This window comes from Astatotilapia calliptera, chromosome 17 (genome assembly GCF_900246225.1).
Source record: "Astatotilapia calliptera chromosome 17, fAstCal1.2, whole genome shotgun sequence".
In the NCBI taxonomy this organism is placed as follows: domain Eukaryota; kingdom Metazoa; phylum Chordata; class Actinopteri; order Cichliformes; family Cichlidae; genus Astatotilapia; species Astatotilapia calliptera.
Window position 1 is genome coordinate 34,673,168 of NC_039318.1, and position 23,159 is coordinate 34,696,326.

At 40.2% G+C, this 23,159-nt stretch overlaps 1 protein-coding gene across 1 annotated transcript in view; it reads left to right on the plus strand.

Moving 5' to 3' along the window:
• Window positions 1-23,159, plus strand: part of cerk (ceramide kinase) — a 51,895-nt gene that overhangs the window by 17,412 nt on the left and 11,324 nt on the right. Inside the window, exons 3-11 of the mRNA XM_026147524.1 lie at window positions 211-333; window positions 2,646-2,771; window positions 3,440-3,506; window positions 9,319-9,464; window positions 15,742-15,816; window positions 15,952-16,104; window positions 17,775-17,880; window positions 18,144-18,223; window positions 21,971-22,176. Coding sequence (XP_026003309.1) covers window positions 211-333; window positions 2,646-2,771; window positions 3,440-3,506; window positions 9,319-9,464; window positions 15,742-15,816; window positions 15,952-16,104; window positions 17,775-17,880; window positions 18,144-18,223; window positions 21,971-22,176 — 1,082 coding nt within the window. The remainder of the gene's footprint in view (window positions 1-210; window positions 334-2,645; window positions 2,772-3,439; window positions 3,507-9,318; window positions 9,465-15,741; window positions 15,817-15,951; window positions 16,105-17,774; window positions 17,881-18,143; window positions 18,224-21,970; window positions 22,177-23,159) is intronic.

Consider the following 23,159-nt stretch of genomic DNA (forward strand, 5'->3'; position numbering starts at 1 on the left):
ACTATAGGTCACAAGCGATCTGGGTATTTTATGATTATGACTTTAAGCAAGGCAAAATGATGTGAAAAGAAGACATTATCAGAGGCTTTGTTTAGCACATTTGGAGGCATTTGTCTGATAAGATGGTCTATGGGAATGATAAAAGCATCTTTCGTCTCTGATTTTTGTTGATAAGTGGTCTCTGGAGTGTTCTGTTTTGTTTCTTTACAGTTTCCTATGTGCGAAGGACACAACAGCACCAGTGGCGGTGTAGTGAGGTCACCTTTCACTGTGACAACCAGGCACTCTGCGAGGAGTGGGTCCAAGTTACAAATGAGCAGCTGTCACTACTCAGTATGTGTCATCTGATGTTCTGTAAAAGATATGGGTTTGTACTTTGTACTTGATGTACTGACCCGACGCACCATGAAAGTTGTATTTTAGCTAAGTGCACGCGGTCATTAAGGTCCACTCTTACTGGAAACTGTGTATTAGAAGGTTGGCACGGTGGTTAGCACTGTTGCCTCACAGCAAGAAGGTCCTGAGTTCAGTTCCACCATCAGGGGTCTTTCTGTGTGGAGTTCTTCTCCCCATGTTTGAGTGGGTTCTCTCCGGGTACTCCGGCTTCCTCACATAGTCCAAAGACATGCAGTTAGTTATGATAGGTTAACTGGAAACTCTAAATTCCCTATAGTTGTGAGGGCGAATGGTTGTCTGTCTGTAAGTGTTAGCCTGTGACTAATGATTTTTGAATTTTAATTTAGAAATAGGGCTGCCACAAACGATTATTTTGATAGTCGACTAGTCACAGATTATTTTTGTGATTAGTCGACTAATCAGATCGTGCATCCATTGGACGTAAAACGTACATCTTATTGCACCAGCATGCGTCTGCACTTATATAATTATCATTAGCTTACAGCTTTAAGTGTTTAGGGTATGTGCTAACTAAAAATAAAGACAAGATGAGAGTTTATTAAATTTTAATGACATTTGCAGATTATTTCGATGGAGTTTAATCTGCTTGACGTTTATTCAGCTGTGTAAAAACTATAACTTTAATCTCAGCCAAACCGATTTAATCAGGAACAAATAAAATACTAAAAAAAGCCAAACAATATTATTTTTAAGTTCTCCAAGTGACTTATATATCATGTTTAACCTGAGTAGCGAAAGACGGTGGTGGGTTTGAAAACGATTTGCCGGGAGTCCGGTGTTCTCACGGGCTCTAGTGAGCCTTGCCCCCGGCTAGCTATCGAGCTAGTGGGTAACAGACATCTCTGAAAACGTTGGAGCGCTTTTGAAAGTATGCGGTGTCTTGATAAACTGAGCAGATATTTGAGGTTTACACAGCTACATTCTCGCCTGAAAACATGTTAATCGTTTATTTTGTGACCCAGAAAGAATAATAAGAGTAATATTAAAACTAAATAGCTGCCGCCATTGTTGACAACTGAGCTGGGCCGCGCTATGAATTCTGGGACACAGCTTCTTCTTCTTCGGGGTTTAACGGCAGCTGGCATCCTTGTACATGCAGTGCTGCCATCTTCTGTTTCAGTCCGATATTACACTCTTAAATACTACTACTTATTCCTGCGTCTTTTGTGATCTTACAAAGCATCAAACGATGCGTCGACTATTAAGTTAGTCGTCCACGATTTTAATAGTCGACGTAATCGTGACTAGCTGACTAATCGTGGCAGCCCTATTTAGAAATATTAAATAAAAATAATAAAAATAATTAGGATAGCTAATGGGCGGTCCTACAGTAAAAGAGAATGGCATATACAGTATATAACTAAAAACGAACATAGCAGCACATTATCTATCAACATGTTTACAAAATAATTAGCTTGCTAAATGTAATGTTTTTTGTGTACTAACAGATTACATGGTGATGCAAAGTTACTAGACTATTATTCAAGCATATTGAGTTTGCATTTTATTTTTCACCTGAGTGCAAAATGCTCTCTTATGCTCTGGGTTTAATAAGCATCACATGATTAGGCTGTACAGAATTTAGTGTTTAACTAACATGCTGAAATAAGAGTGGAAGGTGGGTTTAAGCCATTTAAAATGGTCCTCTTAGTCCCATTTCACTTGGCAGGATGAATCAATTCAAGGTAATTAACCACTTTCATTTTGAATAAGTCGCTGCATCTTCAGTAGTATTAGTCACACACCTTTACATCGCCCATTTACAATCCATTTATGTAATCTAATGGAACTTTTGTCTTATTGCCAAACAATATGGCACCCTATATTTCTTTGTAATCATTTAACACTTGATCCAAATCCATTCATTTTCACTTTGAGCATCCCATGTATCTTAGTTTGTTGTCCTAAATGCACTCCTCCACAACAGCCATAAACAAGCCATTTAGTATTCTCCATCGCAGCTCTTTGTAGGTTTATCACCGAATGATGCAGTGCCTCTGAATTGCTTTGCACTCCTCCTACAGTCAGTAGACACACCATTTATTTCTTGAGCGGCATGTTTTTGGGACAAGTCAGGTTGACTGAGCATTTTGAGAAAGGTCTCTGGTTAATGAAAACTTCATCAAGCTTTTGTCAGCTGGACATTTGTTTCAAAAAAAAAAAAAAAAAAAAAAAAGGTAAACTACACATTTTAAAAGATGATCTCATGCCCCTCCCTGTTTTTGCAGCCAATCGACCAAAGAGCCTTCTGGTATACATCAATCCATTCGGTGGAAAGCGTCGTGGGAAACGTATTTACGAGCAGAAGGTGGCCCCAATTTTTCGCCTTGCCGGCATTGCGACCACTGTGATTGGTGAGTCCCTATCAGTAGCATTCCTCAACATTTAAATAAAAAATGAGTCTTGATGGTTGCCATATAGATCTCCAGTGCCACTGTGGCCTCTCGTGGGGACTGGAGAGGCTTGCAAGGATATGATTTGGCTTATAGTGCCATTAATCATGCCACCACCTTAATGGAAGCTGTGATAGTTGATAAGCTCGGGTATCCAAACACATCTATTATTCAATAAGTGTTTGTTACAGCTACACATAGTCTGGGGTATTGATGGTCCATCAGAGGGACCGCTATTCACCTTGGGCTTCCTACAGCTGCTGTAGGTTACAGGATTGTGTGTGTGTTGCTATTATATGCCTGGTAAACAGAATTACTGTTGAAATATTGTTTTTGGTTTTATAGGCTCATTTTGCTTGCTAGTATACAGTAGCTGAATTAGGTTGAGGTTTTTTTTTTTGGGGGGGGGGGGGTTGCCAGCACACTTATGCCTCTTCTGACCATTAATCTGCTCGATAGGTTCCAGTGAATGTTTCAAAGGTGAAGTACTTTCCTTGTCATGTATTTCAAAATGCATGTAATAGAGTGCTTGTTCTACCAGTCAAGCCACAAAGTGCCTAGTTATTTTGTCAGTATATTCCCTTTCATTGAATGCCTACTAATGCTTGCCATTTGATTTGTTTCCATAGTTACAGAGCGTGCCAATCATGCTGAAGACCACTTGAAAACAGAGGCCAATCTAGATAAATATGACGGGTAGGTACTTAAGCTAGGTAGCTCTTGCTTTTAGGCTTTGAAAACTGGTTCTTCACCGGGACATGAACTTGACTCTTCTTTGTTTGCTCGTACTTTAATAAAGCTACTGAGAAACTCGGCCATAGTTTGTATTAACCTCTGCTGTATTGCAGTCTGTGTTGTGACAGATTACGGATACAAAGTTCTTTGTGTTTCTCATATTTAACAACGGGAAAATATTCTGATCATCTTAATCACTAACCTTCTTTGTCAGGACATTTCTTAAATCTCTCTATGCCACAATAAATGCTTACAAAGAAAATTTATTGGTTTATAATAATAATAATAAAAGAAGATTAAACTGAGTAGATGTTGGATGTAAGTGCTCTAAAAGCACTCCAATGTAAGATTAACAGTTTGTAGCCATGTTAACTCTTTGAGATATAAAGCTTAAAAACACATCAGTCTGGTGGTTTATATTGGTAGCTGTTGATGCTGTTTCTTTTGTAGAATGGGGGTTGTTATGTTGCCGGCATATCTATTGTTGTTGGGAACGTTCAGTTTAGTTTGGTGTTATGGTAAGACTTGAAATTGTTCAAAAGGTTTGGTGCTGTTGTGTCCTAGCGTGACAGGAAATGATAAAAATGAAAGGTTCTTTCCTTTCGTGTTTTCATTACTGGCCCGTTTCAAGGTTATTCTAGATAACTAAAATTAAACTGAAAACTAAATATAAGTGTGAAAAAACACTTTGCAAAGAAAAAGGAGATTGAGACATATCCATTAATTCAAAACTCTACCGTGGTAATGATCCATAACTCAGTTTTAATGTTCAAAGCCTGGGTCATACACTGGTAGGTAGGGTCTAAAAACTCCAACAAGCCAATCTTAAAGGTTGCTTTTAAACAGTGAGGCAGGGAACAAAGGGGAGGATGGCTGTATATATGCTAGGTGGCTAATTAGCTGGTAGGAAATGTATCTGGCTGAAATATTCACAGGAAAATGGGAACAAAGAAAGGAGGTGGAACAAGCAACATTAAAAGCAGGGGATTAATTTCAAAATAAAAGTGATTAAATGGATGTGTATGGTCACAAGATGAACATTCATTATGTGGGCACAAACCTCTTGTCTGATCTAATTTCACAGTCATGAAAGTTGAGCTTTTTTGCAAGTGGAGTAACACATTTTCTACAATTACTGACAAGTAGGGCTGCCACAAACGATTATTTTGATAGTTGAGTAGTCACTGATTATTTTTGGGATTAGTCAACTAATCAGATCATGCATCCATTGGATGTAAAACGTACAGCTTGTTGCACCAGCAGCATCTGCTCTTATATAACTATCATTAGCTTACAGCTTTAAGTGTTTAAGGTATGTACTAACTAAAAATAAAGACAAGATGATAGTTTATTAAATTTTAATGACATTTGCAGATTGTTTCAATGGAGTTTAATCTGCTTGACGTTTATTCAGCTGTGTAAAAACTATAACTTTAATCTCAGCCAAACCGATTTAATCAGGAACAAATAAAATACAAAAAAACAAACAAACAATATAATTTTTAAGTTATCTAAGTGACTTATATATCATGTTTAACCTGAGTAGCAAAAGACGGCAGTGGGTTTGAAAACGATTTGCCGGGAGTCCGGTGTTCTCACGGCTCTAGTGAGCCTTGCCCCCGGCTAGCTATCGACCTAGTGGGTAACAGACGTCTCCGAAAACGTCGGCGCGCTTTTGAAAATATGCGGTGTCTTGATAAACTGAGCAGATGTTTGAGGTTTACACAGCTACATTCTCACCTGAAAATATGTTAATCGTTTATTTTGTAACCCAGAAAGAATAATAAGAGTAATATTAAAACTAACTAGCTTCCGCCATTGTTGACAACTGAGCTGGGCCGCGCTATGAATTCTGGGACACAGCTTCTTCTTCTTCGGGGTTTAACGGCAGCTGGCATCCTTGTACATGCAGTGCTGCCATCTTCTGTTTCAGTCCGATATTACACTCTTAAATACTACTACTTATTCCTGCGTCTTTTGGGATCTTACAAAGCATCAAACGATGCGTCGACTATTAAATTAGTCGTCGACAATTTTAATAGTCGACGTAATCGTGACTAGTTGACTAATCGTGGTAGCCCTACTGACCACTGATCCAGTGTCTATGATGATGTTAATGTAAAATGAAGTGGTCAAAAGTCACAATGAAGCAATATCACTAGTAAGTTTTACTGGAATTTCAACATTTTCTATAGTTCTTTTTTTATATATATATTTGTCTGTTTCTATATCTAAATCCTGACAATAAATGAAGGTTTTCAGCTCAAACTGTACATGAAGCTGCTCAGGTCTGTGATCCAAAGTTGGCATTCAATGGCAAAATACAGTTTATCATGGAATATAAAGGGTCTCCTACTTTCCAGCTGAGTTCCCCGTTGTTTCCAGCTCCTATTCATCAGCTATTCATTCTCCCAGAGCAGGGTTAGAGTCCATTATGGTTTTACTCTGCAGCTCATATGATTTATAGATTTATAGATGAGTTGGACTTGAGAAGCTGTTATGTCTGATAGAACAGTGTGATATTCTTATTTACTGGCCTTGCACAGTTGGGCCTCCTCTTCAGTGATGTTTTTGTCAGTTCTCCAGCTGTGTAGTTATTTTCCCTCTAGCATGTGTGTGTCATTTCAAGTACATGTAACACAAGTCATTATGTGACATCCAGTCGATCTTCCCGGATGACCAGCAATCTGTGTATTAGAAGAGTCATGACTAGAGCTGGGCGATATGAGATTTTTTCATATCACGATATGTTTTTTTTTCATTTCAGGCGATAACGATATCTATCACGATATGAGCCAAATAACTATATTTGTAAGATTTAAATGTGCCGTTGCTCACAAGTAAAATGTGAAATAATCAGCAGCTTGTTTTTATTTAAATATTTATTTCCCATAATAAGTTCAACAGGGTAGATGTACTTAAGGAACATGAGACTTTTTCAGATAAATAAAGGCAAATATTGCAAACTACACAAAAGGCAGCCGCTAAAGCGTTTAAGTTTCAAAATAGAACAAACGAAACAGACTAAATTGTCAATTCCACTTAGAAACAAAATATTAATTCTAAAAATAAATCTTAGTTTGTTTTACAGAAGAACAGACAAAACTGACTAACTTTTGTCAATATCAAATAAACTGAGAACTAAAAGGAAATTCTCAATCTCTCCTTGTTATATAGCTGAGCTTTTCAAACAGTTTTAACAGTTACTTTAGTCTGACAAAAGCCGAATGATGAATTAGCGCTTCCAGTCAGAGACTGAGGCTACGTCCACACGTACACGGGTATTTTTGAAAACTGAGATTTTCCGTTTTCGTTTTAAAAAATAATCCCGTCCACACATAAAGGCAGAAATGAAGGAAAACGCTGCTATGAACATGCCAAAGCAGCAGGTGGCGCTAGATTCCTAACCGTGCAGAAATGTTGGCCAATCAGAAGTCTAGAAGCCTCGGTGGGAAAAAGGAAACAAAGCTGGGGCATAGAAGCAGAACCGAGTTGTGTGTGTGGAGGGACAGTAACTGTGTGTATATGTAAGCATTTACAGTGGGGCAAAAAAGTATTTAGTCAGCCACCGATTGTGCAAGTTCCCCCACTTAAAATGATGACAGAGGTCAGTAATTTGCACCAGAGGTACACTTCAACTGTGAGAGACAGAATGTGAAAAAAAAAAATCCATGAATCCACATGGTAGGATTTGTAAAGAATTTATTCGTAAATCAGGGTGGAAAATAAGTATTTGGTCACCTCAAACAAGGAAAATCTCTGGCTCTCACAGACCTGTAACGTCTTCTGTAAGAAGCTTTTCTGTCCCCCACTCGTTACCTGTATGAATGGCACCTGTTTGAACTCATCATCTGTATAAAAGATACCTGTCCACAGCCTCAAACAGTCAGACTCCAAACTCCGCCATGGCCAAGACCAAAGAGCTTTCGAAGGACACCAGGAAAAGTATTGTAGACCTGCACCAGACTGGGAAGAGTGAATCTACAATAGGCAAGCAGCTTGGTGTGAAAAAATCAACTGTGGGAGCAATCATCAGAAAATGGAAGACATACAAGACCACTGATAATCTCCCTCGATCTGGGGCTCCACGCAAGATCTCATCCCGTGGGGTCAAAATGATCATGAGAACGGTGAGCAAAGATCCCAGAACCACACGGGGGGACCTGGTGAATGACCTGCAGAGAGCTGGGACCAAAGTAACAAAGGTCACCATCAGTAACACACTACAACGGCAGGGAATCAAATCCCGCAGTGCCAGACGTGTTCCGCTGCTGAAGCCAGTGCATGTCCAGGCCCGTCTGAAGTTTGCCAGAGAGCACATGGATGAAACAGCAGAGGACTGGGAGAATGTCATGTGGTCAGATGAAACCAAAGTAGAACTTTTTGGTATAAACTCAACTCGTCGTGTTTGGAGGAAGAAGAATACTGAGTTGCATCCCAAGAACACCATACCTACTGTGAAGCATGGGGGTGGAAACATCATGCTATGGGGCTGTTTTTCTGCCAAGGGGACAGGACGACTGATCCGTGTTAAGGACAGAATGAATGGGGCCATGTATCGTGAGATTTTGAGCCAAAACCTCCTTCCATCAGTGAGAACTTTGAAGATGAAACGAGGCTGGGTCTTCCAACATGACAATGATCCGAAACACACTGCCCGGGCAACAAAGGAGTGGCTCCGTAAGAAGCATTTGAAAGTCCTGGAGTGGCCTAGCCAGTCTCCAGACCTCAACCCCATAGAAAATCTGTGGCGGGAGTTGAAAGTCCGTGTTGCTCGGCGACAGCCCCAAAACATCACTGCTCTCGAGAAGATCTGCATGGAGGAATGGGCCAAAATACCAGCTACTGTGTGTGCAAACCTGGTAAAGACCTATAATAAACGTTTGACCTCTGTTATTGCCAACAAAGGTTATGTTACAAAGTATTGAGTTGTATTTTTGTTATTGACCAAATACTTATTTTCCACCCTGATTTACGAATAAATTCTTTACAAATCCTACCATGTGGATTCATGGATTTTTTTTTTTCACATTCTGTCTCTCACAGTTGGAGTGTACCTCTGGTGCAAATTACTGACCTCTGTCATCATTTTAGGTGGGGGAACTTGCACAATTGGTGGCTGACTAAATACTTTTTTGCCCCACTGTAAACACTGCAGAGAGTAGAATTAACAGTAACAGTATTGTAGAAATTCATTTCACCGAAACAATAACGTGGCGCACAGTGTGACGCATGCACCAGTTTATTGTATTTCCAGACTTGCTTTCGGCACAATTTACAGTGCACGCTACTCTTGTTTTTTGTCAGACTTGAAATAGCCGAAATACCTTCACACTACGGAACTTCTATGGCTCTTCCGTTCGACAATCTCTCCGGCATTGGAACCATCATCTGTTTTCTCTTCGGTCACGCTCGGTTGATTTTTCTAGTCGGCACACTCATTTCCTCCATTACGCGCTGGCTCCATTACCCGCTGGCTGCTTCCCAAACAAACACACGTGCGGCGTGGCACTTGTGCTGTACGTAACAAGTCACGCGACGTGACGCTGCGGCTGTGATTGGTTCGACTCTGCGCTACTTGATTTGGATTGGCTGACCCTTTTTTTTTTTTTTTTTTTTTTTAAGGGGACAAGAGCGGCGAGGTCTATCGCGATAGCTTAATTTCTCTATCGAGTAAAAGTTATATCGCGATACATATCGTTATCGTTCTATCGCCCAGCTCTAGTCATGACACAAACACTTACTGAATTGTTGATTTCATTTTTCTGCCAAGGGTGGTGTGTGTTGGTGGAGATGGGATGTTCAGTGAGGTCCTTCACGGGCTGGTTGCCAGGACGCAAAATGACCACGGTGTTGACCAGAACCAACCGGATGCTGAATTGGTGCCATGTTCTTTACGGATAGGAATCATTCCTGCAGGTGAGCTTTGGGAATCATGTCATTATGAAAAATGCGTGGGAAATCTGCTCTATATGTATTGTACAGACAGAGTGGCATCAGTCTCTTCAGTCTCTTATTTTTCACAAAATAAATATTTGAAATGAAATTAGACTTTTCCAGTGAAGTTTATGTAATAAAAAAAAGTTAAACTTTAATTTTAAAAAAATGCAAATATTGACAGAAGACATTTTTACTAACTCATCACTAACTTATGCTCCATTGAAGTTTGAGCTACATTTTGATAAAATAATGTCGCCTTTATTATTTAGAAATGTATTAAAATCAGTGGAGCAGCGGTTAGCACTGTCACTTCACGGCAAGAAGGCTGGGATAGAATCCACTGACTGGGGCCTCTGATATGTGACTTCTTCCCACAGTCCAAAGACATGCATGTTATAGGTAGCCAACTTTTTGTATGTTTTAGTACTAGCAACCTATTCAGGATGTGTCCTGCCTCTTCCCCACCATTGCTAAGATGGGCTCGATCTACTCTGTAACCCTGGATTGAATAAGATGTTTTTAAAAAGAGCGGATGGATGTCACTTTCTAGTCTGTTTTTTCTGGGGGGTTTTTCTTCTGTTTTTTTTGTTTTTCTTTTTGATGGAAAAACTACAAAATCACAGGTAAACACCAACTTCTGAAGTCAAGGTCTTCTTTTTAAAACCTGCAACTTTACAATCTTTGCAGCACAAACCTTTGTAGAACATAACGCCCCGAGACATTGTGATTAGCCTACACAATTTTTATTTTTTGTTCTCAAATGAAAAATCCATGTTTTTTTTATGTTCTGTCTACACATGACATAACCCACAGCTGAATGAACTGAGGTCACACTTGTTTTTTCTCTGCTGTCAGAAATCAATTGTGACTCTTTCATAAGGTCCTGCTGTCTCAAATAACTGAGTTACAGCAAGTTGGATGATGGATGGTTATGATTTTTTTTTTTAAATAAAATTGGACTGAAGTAGTCCTACAGTTAAAAGAAAAGTCTTAAATGCATTAAATCGCACCAGAACATGATTTAGAGTCTAATTGCGATAACTTCACACTCTCTCATCCCAGCTTTCTGAGTTAAAAGCAATGATCTCTATGGCAACAGGGTAGGAGCTCCCAACAGGGGCCTGCAGAGGGTCAATCAGTCCAAGTGCCATAAATGGAAACGTGCTGAGTGACATTTTTAAATCTTTAATTTTCATGAGGATAGAGATACAGTGCATGAGGCTATCCTGTGCACAGCTTGATGTTAATGACATAGGTTTTTAAAAAGCTGCTGGGCACACAGTAAGTGATTTTTAGGCCACTTACAAGCACAATTTGGACTTTTGTCATTTTACACAAGCAGATAAATTAAAATTTTAAGTGTGTAATTTCCACTTTTTTCTAAAATTTCTGGTATATATTGAATGAATGTCTGTCACTGGCTGAGATAACACAATGGTGTTGGGGCCCATGGCTACCTGGTGAAAGCATTTGTTTACATGTTTGAACCATTACTGAGTGGGTAGTTGACCCGTGGGCTAAAGTTAAAAGGAATTGGTTGTAAAGTTGTTTGTGGAATTACCACTGAACTTTCAATCAAACAGTTGTTGTTTTTTTGTTTGTTTTTGTTTCATTTCTTATGAAGAAAACATGCATCATACTTTAAAAATCACACCCATTGCTACACATACATGTTTTGCATACTGAGTATCACCTTCCTACCCACTCATCCTGCACATTTTATTGCACTACTTTTCTATCGATGTTTCTTTTTTCTTTTCTTTTCTTTTTTTTTTTGCTAGCAGATGGAACTCACAAGGTCATTCAATACAAAGTCAGAGCTATAAACTGCTTTTCCTCTGGTGTGGGTGAAACTCAGCTGTACTCTGTCTCCATGCCTGAATTAATTTATTAACTCATTCACTGCCATTGACGTCTATAGCCGTCAATTGCAGTGAATGAGTCAATGGGTTTAACTCATTCACTGCCAATGGCTGGCAGTGAATGAGTTAATGTGGTCATATGTAACACCCTATATGCACAGGAAAGGTAGTTTCCTAACACCAGTGAAGATGCTGTATATTTCAGCATTGAGCCGTGGCTTTCTAATACTTCCTCTAGAGTCGAACATTAGATTTTTGGGGAGTAAACAAAAAGTTCTCATAAAATCCAATAAAAGGAACAGACTTGATTGCAGTGGTGCAGGGTGACTTATACAGAAAAGCAAAGAGAGATGATGAATATCCAAAAAGAATAATAGATCTTAAACCACTAACATATAGCGTTTCATGATTTAGTTCAGCCTCTCTTTTATTCTTTTATTTATGCTGCACACTGCATGAAAATTTTGAGCTTTCTGTATGCCTTCCTGGTTGAAGAATTTAAAAATATTATTACTATTATACTTAAAATATTTACCATTAGCTGACAAGGATGATTGAAGAAGAAATGTATTAAATGTATTAAAACCATTCCTTTAGTAGCTATACCACACATCTTAGTACACATAAAACTGTAAAGTACTGAACATAACCACTGTTATACTGCAGAAAAATGTTCCCCATGACTGTTACAGTGGGGCAAAAATGTATTTAGTCAGCCACCGATTGTGCAAGTTCCCCCACTTAAAATGATGACAGAGGTCAGTAATTTGCACCAGAGGTACACTTCAACTGTGAGAGACAGAATGTGAAAAAAAAAATCCATGAATCACATGGTGGGATTTGTAAAGAATTTATTCGTAAATTAAGGTGGAAAATAAATACTTTTTTGCCCCACTGTATATGGGTTTTATTATTGCTGCAGTTGTGTAAGGTTAAGTTCAGTGTAATGCCTTACATACTGTTTAATGGTAGTAATGCATTATATTCTATAAAAAGTGTTTGTAGTGGCTTCATGTGAGGACCTCATATCTCTAATAAGAATCAGAATACTTTAATAATCCCCAAGGACGTTATGTGTAATAAGTCCAGAAAAACACAACTGCTGTTAAAGTATATTGAAATGTATAAATAACAAAACGGCTAAATAAAAAAAGCCTTGAGCATTGGGTGACATGGTTAACTGTCAGTATCTACTGAAGGATTAAAAATATTAATGAAAAATTAGTTAAACAGCTGGTTACACTTAACTGTCGTTCAGTCAACTAAGTGATTTCAGAGTTACTAAATCTAAAAGTGTACTTGAAGTCTGCAGCTGGTCAACCTGCCTATTAATAAAAAAAAGTTTTCTAAATCCTCTACATCAAACATGTCAGTGGTTAACGAGAGGAAACTTGTTTGGTACTGTAATAAATGCATAGATCATAACTGATCTCAGCGGGGACCAGAGACGAGCAGTTTGTCTTGCTAGTCTCAGATAATTCTCCCATCACAGACTAGATGTTTATCCTTAATGTGCAACAGAACAACCAGAAAAAGTTGCTGGTCTCTCAGCCTGCTCAGCTCCAGCCCTTTAACACCAGGTAGTGGACACACCCATGAAATGTACATATAATACAGATTCAAGTGAAATCCGAATTAAGCAGAGTTAATCCTGCTTCCTGAGACAAAAGCCCAACAACATGACAGTAATTTAAACAGTGGATGCAAAAGGGGCAAACTTATGAGACAGAACACTGTTTGAGATGAAAGAATAGAGATTGAATTTACTTGAGTTTTAACTGATGACTATTTATAGATTTCACTGGACAAGCAGTCCTTCCCTTGCTTGCCCTGATGGGACACTGCTGCTTTATTGTGCTAAATGTAGTATGAACTAACTACAGTTGGGTGTCAGCATCTATCTCAACTGAACACTTAATTTGTTCATTTAGTTTTCTTTGCTACTGGAAACATTTTCAGGTAACACAAATTAGACAATTTTGATTAAAAAAAAACAAATATTTTAAATCAAAGGTCTGTTTTTTTTGGTTTGAGGCTGTTTTTAAGATACTGCCAGTGCAGCCATGAATATATTCATGTACTGAGGATTGAAACAGCTAAAATATCCTTTTTGGAGCAGCTCTTAAAAGCATCTAGCGTCCATTGTTTTCCCAGAGACAAAGATGATCTAACTGCTGAGATGATTTTACTGGCAAGACAGTTTTAGGGGAAACACAGATAAAAAATGGAGCATCTCCACTGAGGATTTGCCTTGCGACAGTTTATGCTCTCTCCTCAGAATATGCCAGCAAGCTATTGTGGTTGAGCAACTTAAGGGGAATAAAACATTGAAGATCTGAGCACTAAACATCATTGAAGATCTGTGTGCAGCAGTTATATTCATTCAAAGTCAGCTGGCTTTTACGGAGTAGCTTTAGAAGACTGAAATGGCACATGTCACCTTTTTTATGCTCAGCAAAATAGCAGGCAGTGCAGGGCTGTCAGGAGCAATCGGAAAGTGTTTCGGATGTGATTATGAAGCTCGGAGGGGAAGAAGCAAAGGCCAGATAAGTGATATTCATAGAAAGTCAGAAAAAGCAAGAGAGGGAGCTCATCTTCATACTCATCTGTGTCCGCTACTGAATGACAGGCCTGATCTTCCCTGTCACGCTTCTGTGAGCCAGCTCAAAACATCACTGGTTAGATTTCACTCTCCTCTCTTTGCTCTCTTGCTCGCGCTCTCTGTCTTTCATCAGTGGCAGTAGGTCTATATTACCACTTGAGGATGATCAAAGTAGGGCAGATAGGTCTGAAATTACACCATGTGGTGCAGAAAGAGAGATACTGGCTGATTACCTCTCAAGTTGAAAGATTTAATGTCAAACTCAACATTTCTCACAAAGCGGGGATGCCTCTTATCCCTCATTTGTTGCTTGAAGAGAGCTGATGATAGCCTGGAGCCTGGAGCTATCCGATCAGTTAACTTTATGACTACGATGTCTCCTTGCTTCCGTCTAGTGAAATTATTCAACTAAATTCCCTTCACTTGGTCAAAGATTTGAGAGACGTGACCCTGCTTATGATGTGTAAGGACTGATTTAATTTATGAGAGTATGTTTTACACACACTATCAGCATCTTGGAAAACTTAAGTGCCAACAGTGTCTGCTAAGCTGCTACACAGTCTCTTCTGATTAGCTGGAAGGCGTTCATGACAGAGTACCCATCACATATCCTGAGTGTATATTGCAACCTTTAGAATTACTGAGAGTTGAAGACAGGAAAATATCATATCTGCTCCACTTCCTGTCTTAAGGAGGAAGACATGGATTTAAAAGGAAAAAGGCCTTTCAGTATGTACCTGTGAATACATGGTAAATGGCCTGTATTTATATAGCGCTTTACTAGTCCCTAAGGACCCCAAAGCGCTTTACATATCCAGTCATCCACCCATTCACACACACATTCACACACTGGTGATGGCTGCTACATTGTAGCCACAGCCACCCTGGGGCGCACTGACAGAGGCGAGGCTGCCGGACACTGGCATGGTGACAGTTACTATGGCTACGTTCACACTGCAGGTCTTAATGCTCAATTCCGATTTTTTGATCAAATCCGATTTTGTTTTTGTCTGCTCGTTCACACTACAAATAAAATGCGACAGCAAACGCGCTCTAGTGTGAACGCTCAAAGCGGCCCGCATGTGCAAAAGAAGACGTCACACACAACGCGCTCTGTTTAGACCCAGAGCAAACAATATTGTTTGACTGATGGCCCTTAATATAAAGACTTCGGACTTCATGTTTCCCAATTTTTGCTTTAAGTTCAGGAAGCGTTCGCGATGTCTTCTCAGGCGCTGATAATTGGCGTCTGTCTTGTGTCAGTGACGTAAAAGACGGATTTAATGCGACATGACCGTTCACACAGCAGTCGCTTTCTGAAACATCGGATATGTATCGGATTCAGTACCACATACAAAAGTGACCCAGATCGGATTTGAAAATATCGGATTTGTGCCGTTCACACTGTCACACCATGATCGGATATGGGTCGCATAGGGTCAAAAAAATCGGATTTGATGCGCTTTTGCCTGCAGTGTGAACGTAGCCTAAGATGCATCAAACAACCAAACCAATGCTGGCACGTTTAAAAAAAAAAAAAAAAAAAAAAAAAGCATAAAGAATAAGATGTGCTTTTTTCATTATTAAATATAAGCATAATTAGCAGGAAAGGGACCGTTGACTTATTAGTTGATTGTATAAACCACTACACTCCAGAGCCACTGATTAGATGTATCCACATCTTTGAAAACCCAGACAAACAAAGAGAGGATACAACCTTCTGGTAAATTAAAGAAGTATGTCATTTTTATTTCTTTAACCGGAGCGCATCTTTGTTTCCGTAACCCAACAGGGTCTACTGACTGTATCTGCTTTGCTACAGTGGGAACCAACGATCCAGTTACTTCTGCTTTACACATCGTTGTGGGTGAGTGGAAATTGCTGAAAGAATATGAAAAACTTACAAGAACCAACAACCTTTGAAAGATTAGACTAATTTTAGTTTCATATTCATGTTATTTTTTGTGTTGTTGTTTTTTTGTTTGTTTGACTATCTCAACAGGTGATTCGCAGCCAATGGATGTGTGTTCAGTTCATCACAATGACGTCTTTCTCAGATACTCAGTCTCATTGCTTGGCTACGGCTTCTATGGAGATGTGCTTTCAGACAGTGAGAGGAACAGATGGCTTGGCCCTGCCAGATACGACCTGGCAGGTATGTGGGCCATCAGTTTTCTAAAATCTGCCTAGATCATTTAACCTTTTATTTTTAACTCTTGGCTCACTGTTCTTAAACGCTATCAATCTCACAATGAATTGTTTTAAAAAAGATTTAACCTGGAGTTCATCCCAGGGCTTGCTGGCTTTGTAAAGGGTCCAGACATCAGCAGCAGGATCAACAGTTTTCCTAACACCATGATTAGATGAGATGGTCTGCAGAAACCTCTACATATTATTGTTATTGTTACTATTATTATTATTTTTATTATTATTGTTTTTTTTGGTCTAGGCTTCAACGCTATGATGACAGATAGGAAACTAAACTAGAGCCAGCTGAATAGAAATAAGCAATTTTCATCCACAAAAATTGAGCTCCACTTATCCAAAATAGAAATCCATAAATTTAAACTCATCTTTTTACTTTAATTTACACTTCCTGGTTGCAGGTATGCACAAAAAAATGAGGTGTGATCAAAATGTTCTCTAGTCATGTTATGTCCCAGTGTACTTGGTGCCTGTGATGTGTGCTGTGTGTCAGAATGGTCATTGATTTTCAATTTCAAGGAGTGGAAGGACTCACATGGAAGTGGTTCGGGCTACCGTTGGGCTTGGAAACTGTGGACCATTCCACTGTGAACTGCAGAAAAGTGCTTAGAAGTAGCTGTAGGCCCGGCTCTCACCAACAATGATCCTCCAAGCAAAATTCAAGTCAATTTGAAAGACAGCTTGATGTTTGCTCTTTTGCCATTTGAGGATTATCGTAAAATCGCACAGCGCACAGCGCAAGTGGACAGAAGGAGGCTAAGATAGCATCCACACTGGAAGCTGTCTAGACGTGTTCCCAAATGGAAAACTTGACCAAAGTTAAATCACTTAGGTTTAGCCCTGTTTAAAAATAACAATAACACCTTTATTGTGTTCACGTTTAACACAGCATCCTTACAGGTGTCACAATTTGGCAGTTATGATCATTTGTAGGAGGAGTATATAATAAACTCTAAATATTGACACAACTCTGCATGCGATAGCAGCAAAGACCAAACAACACCCTTTGCATATTTGCTCGGACACAGTGCCAGCATTTGATATGGTGATGCAATAAGAGACCGATGGGTGGATGAATGGATGGACAGGTAGTTAGTATAGGTAGACAACTGAACCCACAAGGGAAATAATTGTATTGCAGCAGCAGGATAAAGAATAAAAGGTAGTGCAGCCTACAATAAATAAACAGCATAGTTAAAATAAAAGTGCCACAGGAGCACTATGAGTGCCTTATGCTGTGAGGGAGTGCAAAAACTTTACAAATACAACTACAGAAAATCAAAATGAAGTTACAGAAGAAAGTGACATTGTGCAAGAGAGTTGTGCAATTAATAAATAATATGAATGCAATAAGCTAGAAAGGTTTTGGTTTTTTTTTGGTTTTTAAAAATCAAACTTTTATGCAGTAATCAACAGTGATCAATAAAGTGGTTCTGCAGGGTAGGGGGTTACATACTTGCCTAAAAAGTGAAAGCTGATGTGTTGTGTTTTGTTTGTTTGTTTTTCTAGTAAAACCTTAAAAAAAAAAAAAAAAGAGTTCAAGTTGAAATTAAGCACAACAAAATAAAACACACGGCACATTTGGATTCTGCACTCACACTGACTGTGTCTCCTTTCCAGGTGTGAAAACCTTTCTGAGCCACAACTACTACGAGGGCACAGTCACTTTCCTCCCCGCCGAGGACGACGTGGGGAATCCGAGGGACAAGCTGCAGTGTCGATCCAGGTAAATGAAAAGCTATCGCTTTATTTCGGGTTTTCAGGAAAGTTTCATCCTTTTCCAAAAAGTGCCATCACTGTGTAACTCGACAACTTATTGTAGCATAAAATGTGACATGACCGAGCTACAAAAGGCTTTAGACTTATAAGCCGAGCCGGGTTTCAGATGGACCGAATGCATTCCTATCAAATGCATCATTTAGGCTTGTTAAAGTTTGGAATGTCAGCAGGGAGACTGATGTTTTAATCAAAGTGTCGCTGATATTTCAGGTGCAGCATCTGTCAGCACAACCGCTCATCAAAAGACACGCACAGCGACGTGTCGGAGGAGAAGGAAAAGCCAGGCAAAGGTACGGGTTCGGGTTTATTACTAGAAATGTACCGCCTTAATCACACAGGAAAAAGTGCATTTCTCATTTCTCTACCTCGTTATCTGCTTGTTTGTCTAGTTTGAAACCATTGCCAGGCTTCTGATACATGTGAAAATGAGTATTTTTACAGGCTGGAGTTTTAAGAATAGAGACAGGAGAAGAAGGGGGAAAAGAGGAGAGGAGACAATCCCACGCTGGCTGTCTTTTCCCTTGAAGTCGTACACATAAAACAGGGGAAGATTTGCATTTTTCTCTCTTTTTCTGCGAAAGATTAAGTACCTGAGGTGGACTGAGTGTAAATAACCGCATCATCTTCTCCCTCGCAACATTTCGCTCCTGGGTTTTCTGTTGGGTTGATTTTTTTTCTTCTCCTTTTTCTTCTTCCTCTTTCTCTCCCGCAGCACGGCAAAATTCTTGATGAGATTCTTGATGAGTTATTGATGAGAAAACGTAAAGTGATTTTTAGTGACAGTGCATAGCTCCCCTGTTATGCCCCCCCCGGAGCCGCCTTCTTTTTTTCTTTTTTTTTTCCTTTTTAACCTATTGATTTACCGAATCTCCAGCAACCAGCCCTCGCGCCTACTTTGCGAGGTTACATGTTCCCAGTCGGACTCTTTCTGTCTGCACAGGACCGAGGACGACAGCCACCTCCTGCTCTCCCTCTGACCATTTGCACACGTACACACACTTTATTACCCCCAACCCTCTCAAAACCGCGACACCGCAGCAGAAGCCCTCTGGAGCCAGATGAAATACTGACTCCTGTGTTAGTGTGTGTTAGTGTGTGTTAGTGTGTACTCTGAGCTGCAGATGATCTGTGCGTGTGTGTGTTCTCTAATTAGTGTCAGGATGTTAAATTCAGCAGTATCTTCTCTTGGCTATCTGGCACTCAGGGCTCCTCTGGAGTGTTTGTGTTTATATTTTTTTTAATTTTTCGCCTGTTTTAAATATAAAAGCAAGCGCAACCTGTTTGTGTATCTGTGCGGGCCGTGTGACCAGTTTCCACTAATCAGAACAAAATTTGGCTCTGCCAGCACTGACAGGGGCTTTTGCCTCACGCCACTGCTGCTGTTTGTTTTGTGCTTTTTTTTTTTTCTTCTTCCTGTCTTCTTCTCTGGTGAGGGAAATCTCAGACAACTGCTAAATCAATGAGGCACGACACACTCCCTCACTGCAAATGAGCCAGCCTCTCCTGCAAAAGCAAACACTCATTTGGAAACATTCTCCAAACGCAGAGCCTACAGTCCACCGTTGGATGTCTTGTTGTTGTTCTTTAACTTTTACATCACTGCTTTCCAATTAGAATACTGTTGTTTTAAAGTAGCCTCGGTGGGCTTGTTATCATTGGTTCGCGTTATCACCTCTGTAAGTTTGCTTTTGCAACGTGTGTGTGTGTCTGTGTGTGTTGGGGGGGTGGGTAATGAATCGTTTTGCTTTCCGAGATCACATAATTTTCCCTCTGAGGTGCTCGCGGAGCAGTCAGATGCTAATTTGGATGTCTGTGATCACTTTTTTCCAGCTTGCTGCAGCGACTATCACCCTGGTGACAGACACCGGCGGTCCCGTGGGTGATAGCACTGTGTCTTTGATACGCCATCGCACAAGTAAACAGCCACTAATCTCGGAGGAACAGAGTGGTGATTTGTGAAGTGCAACCATCGCGTCTGTCATTCGCGGTATGGGAGGCCACGCGTGCCATTTAATCATAACGAGCAAACTCGCGGTTAACCCATCAGCCTTCCACCTTTGTACGACTTCCTCTTTCTTTTGTTGACCGTTACCTCGTCGTGCTTAATTGCGTTTTGTAGCGGAAGACTCGCAGCCTTGGTAGATTGGTGTCGGCGGGGAAGTTTCTATCTTGGCTCAGTCAGCGGGGTAGCTGCACTGAGAACGGCTGCCAAGACATCTGGATCTTAATGGACCCTCATCAGCATCACTATTGCTCTGTGACAAGCTTGGAGCTTAACCCCAGGACTCATAAAGACTTAGCAAAATGCAGAAAATATTTCAAACCCACATACCTGATGGTGCACAGATTATTCATTTCAGCTTGATAATGGACCCTTCTGGACAAGCTCAATGAGGGTTTTTTTCCATCTCTTATCTCAGTTGTACAAGTACATAGCTTGAGGTTTTCAGAATTCTCCAAAACAAAATTAAATGTGGCGTTTTTTGCAAATGTGGCAGAGCTGCAGCCGAATTGCAGGTAAAGTTCCAGTGAACTTAAAATCTCTTCAGCTCAAGGTTTGCTTGTTTAAGAGTCTCAATGTCACATGGAGGAGTTTGAATATTGCAGAGACAGCAGAAGAAGTTAAGCAAAAGCACAAATGGACAAAAGCAAACTGATAACCTCACACTTTTAAAAGATTACCTTCGACCGCTTGAGGCGGGGTTGTGAAAAAAGTATTTTTTTTTTTCTCATTCACCACCACTTGATTTTTTTAGTTTTTTGCTGCTAACTCACCATTTCCCTCCATCAACATGACACATTTAATTCCAAGTGGAGTGCACTTAAATAAAAGTGAGTGTGGTTATTTGGAGCATACAGCACCGGCAGCTTTGGAGCTCTGTAGTGTGGTTCAGCAGTGCAATGGATTACTACACATTTGGCAACCTCATATGGAATACTGGAAACCAAGTCAAGTTTTTAAAGGTTTTAAGGAGAAAGATGCTGACATCCAGCAATCAAAAGTTAGAAATGTGCAACTGAATGAAACTCGCTGAACTCACTGTTAACCTTGGTAGCAAAGATTCTTTTCAAACACAACAAATGCCAGCTTCCTAGTGTGTAAACCTATTTGATGTCCAGTTGCGCTTGTGTGGAAATGGAGCAGGTGTGTCAAGTGAGGAGCTGGAGAGGAGAAGTGGCCCATCTCCTGCACGCTCTACCAAAGTAATTCCAGGAGTAATTCTGGAAATTTGGACGAATTTATGCTTAGGTGTCCAAACTTCATTGGAGAAGACTGCCATGCGTAAAGTTCACGTAACTCTGAGTTAAAGGCAGTATATCTCTCTGCTGCATTGATATGAAACTGAACTCTTCTGCAAAGGTGTGTTTAAAGTGAAAAGTACTGTTTGGGTTGCGTGCCTCTTACGATCACAAAAGGGTAATTATGGTTGTTTTGCATTACAGGTAATGCAAATCAACAGTAATCGCACAATTTAATAGTGTTTACATGTAAGTTTACTTTGCAAGTGTCACAGAACAATTTGCAGCTTAAGCTGCTTTGTGCCCACAGTTTTGCAATCAGACTGCATGTAACACCTAACACACTTATATAAAGCACCATATTTGCTGACTTCCAAGTTGGCTTGCAAACTGCAACCATAAACTGTATAGGTGCACTTCGCAGACGCACATATCTTTTAGTCAGCGCTGAGCAACAGACTGCTGAAACAGTTTTATCTTCTGTTGACACACGTGACGGTCAAAGTGGCTACACCCAAACTAAATCCAAACAGGTGGGTCATTTAAAAAAAAAATACACTGCCTTAAAGATGTTAAGAAGGGGAAAAGTGTATGTAAACGGGCTGCAAAGACGTTCTTTTTATAGCTAAAGTCGTGCACTTTAACATCAGTCTGTGTGGATTGACTCACCTTTGGAGCCAGCCTCAAGTGGCCATCAGAGGAACTGCAGCTTGAGGAGTAACATCTGTGTATGAATGACTTCACCTCATCTAGTCTGTTCTTACTTGTAAACCTAAATGTGTTGATGTTGGTTTCAGATGACAGCAGTGACTGGAATGAGATCCATGGAAAGTTTATTGCCATTAACGCAGCCAACATGAGCTGCGCTTGTCCTCGAAGTCCAAAAGGCCTGTCACCCTTCGCCCACCTCGCTGACGGCAATGCAGACCTGATCCTGGTGAGGAACTGCTCCCGCCTGGACTTCTTCAAACACCTTCTTCGACACACCAACAAAGACGATCAGGTGGGCGTACGCAGCTGCGCTGTGTGCAATCAAATCTCAATGCACTTGCTATTACCGAATAGGCATGCAGCAGTTAAGATGCTTTTCCCCTAATATGCCTAAACTGTCGATAAATGTAAAGCGCGGGGCATGCTGTGCGTAATCTTACTGAATGGAAAAGACTGCAATTCGGATCCAGCAGGGATAACAGAAGGAATCTTCAGATAACAGTGAAGCAGTCCTCTGTCAATCATCGTGTTAAACACTACGCACAGCATCGAGTTCAACATGATGACTTTCCAGTCTGTGCACAGATGGATTGAGTGTGTTGAGCCTGTAATCGAGTAAGCAGAAGGAAGAGTTTGCCCACTTGCTGTGCTAGCACCTCCCTTTGCTGACTCTGCTCAATTTCTCAACTCTGGTTCACTTTAGTTCAAATGCCTTAGCCCTTATGCCTTCCCACGTATCATAAATAACCTCCACCCTAGTCCAGAGAGGCACCGGTAATCGCTGCATCAGGGATACACTGTATGGGAGAGCAGGCTCATACCAGACTAATGCCCTCACAGGATAGCACAAGTATTACCAGGGGTAGTCTAGTGATTAGTAATAATTACCTCAGGAAGGACCACAGGAAGTTTATCCCATTCAGAGGGATCTCAAGTAATTTTATCTGCACCGGCTTCCTTGGTAAAAGTGTGAATTTCCAGTGTTTTTAGCCCAAGCCGGCATTGTGAGGCGATTTCTAAATGTCAGATTTTCCTTTTCAGTTGTGCCCTGATATTTAAATCACAAAGGTAAAATATTACCTGTGATGTGGTTTGATTAGATGATTTGATAGATTTCCAGTTTTAAAGTTGACATTATACAGCGGCACAGAAAGGCAAACATTTCGATGATGATAAAGTAAAGAAAATGGTATTCAGAGCAGAGCGCAGAGGCGGGTGCTGTTACAGTGAAATTATCAAGCAAAGGGAAAGATTTTGCTGCTCCGAGTGACACGA